We start from the raw sequence: 6,167 nt of genomic DNA on the forward strand, positions 1-6,167 counted from the left end.
GTAAAGAGGCCAGGGTCAGCAGATCAAAGACCATGTTGGGGAGGGGGAGCAAGGTATGAGAGGACTAGAAAAATAGGAGGGGTTAGGTTATGAAGGGCTTTGAATGCCAGAGGATTTTGTTCCTGGTAGAATTTGACAAAGGGTGGGCTGAGCCAATTCTCCAAGCAAGGCTATTGTTATTATATTGTTATCATTATTATTAGCGGAGTCATGCCGCCCGTAGCCAAGAAGTTGTATTGGCTAGCCTCCACCTGTGCAAAAAGACCTGTACCAGGGTTTCCAGTGTCTTTTATGCCGAAGTTTGTCTTCCTCCTGACTGGCCTGACATTTGGACCTTCCCTGGCAAAGGCCAGGCAATCTCCATTAGTGGACATTTTAATGGGGAGGTAGACTAAGAGTTCTCAACTCCTCCCTTTTTCTTCATCCATTTGGGGGAGTAGGAAGAGGCAGCTAGGGAAAGTGGGACCAAGAGATCCAGCTGCCTCTAGCAATCTTTGCTAAAAAATTACCCAAATCAGGATCTCTCTGGTTTAGTCTCCCCTTTATAGACCTGGTAGTCACCCCCAACTTTGATGAGGGGGGAAAGCAAGGACAAAGAGATACATCCTGAGGGAGAACCTACCTCTGGCTGGCTTCTGTTTACAGGGTAAATAAGGGCCAGGATCCCATTTAGGTGGGACCCAGTCCATTATGGTTAAAAAGCAGATTGGGGAGGGGGGCCAAAAGTGATCACAGACCCCCCCCCAGCCTTTCTGGAGTGGGATTTTGATAAAAATGAGGAAAAGGAATGGGACACAAATTACTGTTTCCTCAATTTTGTATCTAATTCTTGAGGCAATAGGGAGCCACTGGCATTTATTATTGAGGGAGGGCCAGGGTGATAGGCTACTGCCATCATCCAGCTGTGAGGTTTCATGGGTCTGCACCAAAATGGTGGCCGTGTCTGAGGACAAACAGGACATGTTCAAGAGATGTTGCAAAGGGGAAGTTGGCAGGCTTTGGCAACAGATCAGCTCTGGCGGGAAGGGGAGAGCTAGTGAGAAGTCCAGGGTGACTCCTAGGCTGTGAGACTGAGGGACTGAGACATTGGGGTTGCCTACTACAGTAATAAGGAAGATGGGGCGAGGAGGGTCTAATGGGAAAAAATGAGTTCTGTTTTGGACTCATTGAGTTCAAGACTTCTGCAAGACAATGAAAGTTTAAGATATGAAGGTTAGCAGAGATTGGGACAGGATGAGTAGGTAATTTTAAAGGTCCCTTCTAGCTCTAAAGTCATGATTCTTTCATTGACCTTTGGGAATAGCCCCTTATTCCAAAATAAGAATAATCTGTTCTTCATAGTTAACAGTCCCTTAGTTCACAAGAAAAAAAAATTATTTTCTAAATGGTTATAGGCATTCAATGTCAACTCAGCAGTTATTGCAGTAGCGTGAAACAGAACCTGAACCAGCCAGGTCAGCTTTAATCTCCAGTCTCCCACTAGGACAAACCTTTGAATATATCAAACTTCAGAATGTTTTGGTGGTGGGAACAAGTGGAGAGATGCCTTAAGACTAGGATTCAAAAATTGTTTTTTCACAGCTCACATAAGTAGTGGCCGTTAGGTTTGTTTTATTTTATTTTTTAATCCCTTTGTGTTGAAACTTTTTAAAAATATTTTTCTTTCTTCTCCTCCACTGCCCTATAGGTAATGCAGTTTGGAAGGATTGATGGCAATGCTTACATTTTGGACTTTCAATATCCTTTCTCTGCCGTCCAGGCATTTGCAGTTGCTCTGGCTAATGTGACTCAGCGCCTCAAATGAAAAAATGACTCCAAGAAAAAACACAAAGAAACCTTTTCAAAGAAGTCCAATCCAGAAAATGCTGGCGGACCCATCTTGGGTGTAACAGAGGTGCCTGTGAGGACCAGAAGACAACAGCAAACTGGAAAAGTCTATTAGGCCCCCCCAGAGAGGCCACTGAACTGTAATCGTTATTGTTTATTTGGATTTTAATATCCTTTATCTTATTTTTTTTTAACAAAAGCAAAATATAGTGCTGGTGTTTGAAAGCAAAGAGCTGGAACCATTCAGTGTTATGTTGGAGAGTGTAACTTTGGCTTGTGGTAATGGTTCTATTGTGTTTGCTGATGTAAAGCTAGTGGGGGAAGGGAGGGAGGGCTGGGAAGAGGGGGGGAATAGGACAACTGTCCTTCTGGATGGACTGCCTTATATCATGCTATTCTTTTGAAAACAAGGAACATACATGTTATTTTTCATTCCCTCATTGTACTCACCTTTTTTTTAACTACCCCAACATTGACAATGGTATTAAAAAAACAAAAGCAGAAATAATTTCAAACCCCCACAGAAAAATATTTGAAAATTCAAGTTCTGTTCATTGGTAACTGAATATTGCAAGCACCTTTTTTTGGGGTGGATGGAACAAACTGTGATTTCTAAATTCTGTGTTATTATTATTATTATAAGAGAGAACAAGTGAATACCAATAGGCATTTTGGTAACACTACGTGAGAGAAATCTGCTTCTGAAAGGTGATGTCATTACCTGAGGTAAACACATTTTGCTCTGTGATGAAACGTGAGGGGGAAATGGACTGCAATTTTCCAATATTGTTAACAGTATTTTGTGTATATGTAGGTGAGAGGCCTATTGTGTCACTACACTCCTCCGGAGTGTAATGAATGTGTAAGAAGAGTAATTTTAGCAGTTGCATAATATGTGAGAGTTTCTTTCCTAAAAGCAATGACAATTGTTTGGCATGATTGACTGAAAGGAGATGAAGAGGCTGTAATTAGATCTAGTCAGATGACCACTTGCCGAGTTTGTTACACTGAGTCATTTCAGAAGGATGGGTTGGATTACATGGCCCCTGAAATCCCTTCCACCTCGGTAATTCTGTGATTCGGTAGTGGTATGTAACTCCTGCTGAGAACCAACTCCAGGCTCATCTAAGTTAGGATAGGTCTAGGTAGAGGATGTTATTATATGGTTTCTCCTTTCTCTTATCTTCCAGATATGCCTCTTCCCTGTTCTCTTTCTTAAAGAGAAAGATTTTCCTAAATATTTTTTCTTTGAAAATATGCTTTAGTATTCTGTGCTATATATAAATTCTAATATCCTTGAAGTAATTTTCCATTAGGATGGAAATTGTAGCTCATTCATTTATAAGGATATGTTAAGCAAGATAATGAAAGATATTCCTTTCAGCAAGTTTTGAAAGTTGTCTTCTTGTTCCCCATGAATAAAGTTACTTATTAAATAGTGCAGAGTATTTTGCAGAGGAATAAAAGCTTTTACAAAAATTGGAAATGGTCAGAGAGCCTTAGGAATTACTGTCAACAAACAGCTTGCTTAAATTTTTTCAATGGATTTCTATTTCACTGGTTTGCTGCTGTTAAGATATTCTGCCCACCACGGGTTTATTTGTACATTCACTTGAATGAAAGCTTTTTAAATGGAAGAAGGACAAAATGGTGGCTGTGCATTACTAAAGAGGTCCATCCAAATGCTTTTTAAAAATATGATTCTGAATGTTTGGGCATTCCATCTGGACCATTGGTATGAATTTCATTTCTACACCTTCACAAGGACCTCTCCTCCTTTAACTCAAAATTAAGATGGCACTCCAGAGCAGAGTACTCCCTTTTTGTATCACCCTTTATCCTCTACCTAAGAAACATTTCAGTGTTTGGGCTCTGAATCCAAGATCTTAACTGAGTTTTCTGAATACACAAGTTTAATATTGTATTGCTAAACAGTGTTCTAGGAACATGTAAAATTTTAGTTTCAAATTGTCTACTAGTTTAGGGGCCTGTATTTGGGTTTTCTTTGAAAACAGGCAAGTGGAAAATGTTATAAAAAGTTAAAATAAATATTTTCATGATTTAAGCATTTATTTTTAAGTTTCTTATTTGGTTTTATGAGCATAGCATCTAGGCATAAGAATTAGAAACAAAAAAGTGGCTCATTCACTACTCAAAGTGGGAAATCTTCGATAGCCATTCTCTTCAGTCCCCCCCCCCAAAAAAAACTAACATTGATATGATTTTAAAACATTATGAAAGTTACTGTTTGCCAGCCAAAACTGAGTTTAACATTTTATATTTAAACGTTACAAACCAGTTTTTTGGTAGATAAGTTCTTCTAGGAAGAATTTAGCAATGTGTTCAGAATTATCTAATTCTTTTATACATTCGTTTTCTGTAGCCTGATAATGGCTTTTCAGTGCTTATTTTTAGTTGTGCAATAATTGTTACAGCCTAGTTTTTAAAATAATTTAAATGCAAATTCTCTTACTGTCCAAGAGACAAATTATTTATCTTGCTTAATGTAATTAGTGTTTTTAGGAATTATTTTATTACTATGTACTGGTGAGTTATACCCACTTTCTTATTTATATAAAAAAAAAGCATCCTTGTAACTAATTATTTGGTATCAGTACATTTTGCTGCAAGAACTGCAGAATATGTATAGAAAGATTTTGTTTTTGCTGGACAATTTGCAACTTTTTATAATTTAAGGAAAGAAATCTTATTAATCAGGCAGTTTTAAAAAACTACCTTTGAGTATCTTTCATTAAGGCAATGGTTTCCTTGTGATGATGAAACTTACCTAGATGTTTTCTTTTTGTGTTGAACTTTCTTAATAAAGATAGTATATTTTGGTTGAGGGAAAATGAGAGAATGGGGATAGCAATGGGGAGGGAATTTTAAGTAATCTACTTTAGACTTTTTTAAGCCCTGTTTGAATTTCTGAAGTAGGACATAAAAGGATAAAATACAGAATATGCAATAAAAGCCTTTCCAAATGAAGGTCAATGTATAAGAGAATTCTTTGGAATTACCCTTTGAAATCTTTATGTCATATGAGTACAGAAATTATGTAACAGATAATTAGCCTTTTAACAAATTCTCAACTTCTCCCCCAAAAGACATTTTTCCATACTTCTACCCCAAATCATTTTGTGCGCTGTTTAGTGCTTTAGCCTCATTTGGGACCTTACCCCTGCTGTTCAGTGTCTAGGTACAAAGAACATGCAGCTCTAACCACTTGTCATCTACTCTAGGAAAGCAGAAGGACAGAATAACCTGGTACCAAAATAAACCGGAAATGTATGTCTGTTGTGGATCTATCTAGAGTGTTGGTGTTTTTTTCTTTTTTTTAGGTTAAGGGTAATCCTTTTACTTAAAAAAGATTTTTATTCATTAGAGACCTAATAACTTTATATTGTAATGAAGTTACATGTATATGCAAATATATATGTAAATTCCTGTTTGGAGCTCTAAATTTTAAAAAAAGTATTATTCCTATAAGAATCAGCCTCATGAAGAATATTTTCTTTTCATGGAAGAAGGTGCATATATTTGACCTAGAAACCAGTTTAAAGTTTTTTACCCTAACTTCGTCAAAGAAAAATAAGTTTGGTTTTTTTTCCAAACATATATCTTGAATGGTCACCATGATATTAAGACCAATAAAGTTGAAATTTTCCTGGTTGTACTATAAACCAAGATGCTTTCTAGGTTAGTTCTTTTTTTTTTTTTGACTTAAACTATGATGAACCATATAGCATCCCTCTGAACCACTAGCAAAAACTTGTGTTATTATATTGTGTTATAATTCAAAGAACACTAAACTGTGAGTAAAAATCTACTAGTTTCTAATGCTGGCAGTACCACTTTTCTCACTGTGACTTTGGGTAAGTCACTTAACTTCTCTGGGGCTCATTTTTCTCATCTGTAAAAATAAGAGGATAGGTCCTTTCTAACTCTTAACAGAGTCTGATGTTTCAGGTGGGATGTAGTTTTAAGGTTTCACTTAGCCAATGCAAATACAGGTTTAATTAAAAGAAATGTGTTTCTCCTGCACTGTTCCTGATCTGTATATGGAACAGAACCATTTCACTTTTAGTAATCCTTTTAAACAATTTGTCACTGGGAAAGAATTGATTTGGAATTTTGTTTACTTTCTAAAAATTCTCCAGAAACTTTGAACCAAAGAGGATGACCCAGGAGTTTTCTTCTGATTTTCTCCTGTATAGTCAGTTTCCCTGCCTAAAAGGCCATTAAAAGAAACCACCACTCCTTATTTGCACCATTTCCATTGAGAAATAATAGTGTGTCATAGGATGGAATTTAAATATATATATATATATATATATATA

At 36.7% G+C, this 6,167-nt stretch overlaps 1 protein-coding gene across 1 annotated transcript in view; it reads left to right on the plus strand.

Annotated features, from left to right (window-relative positions):
- Window positions 1–210: 210 nt before the first annotated feature.
- Window positions 211–6,167, plus strand: part of ARCN1 (archain 1) — a 58,547-nt gene continuing 52,590 nt past the window's right edge. Inside the window, exon 1 of the mRNA XM_044669033.1 lies at window positions 211–386. Coding sequence (XP_044524968.1) covers window positions 211–386 — 176 coding nt within the window. The remainder of the gene's footprint in view (window positions 387–6,167) is intronic.

Source organism: Gracilinanus agilis, chromosome 3, assembly GCF_016433145.1.
Source record: "Gracilinanus agilis isolate LMUSP501 chromosome 3, AgileGrace, whole genome shotgun sequence".
NCBI classification, from domain to species: domain Eukaryota; kingdom Metazoa; phylum Chordata; class Mammalia; order Didelphimorphia; family Didelphidae; genus Gracilinanus; species Gracilinanus agilis.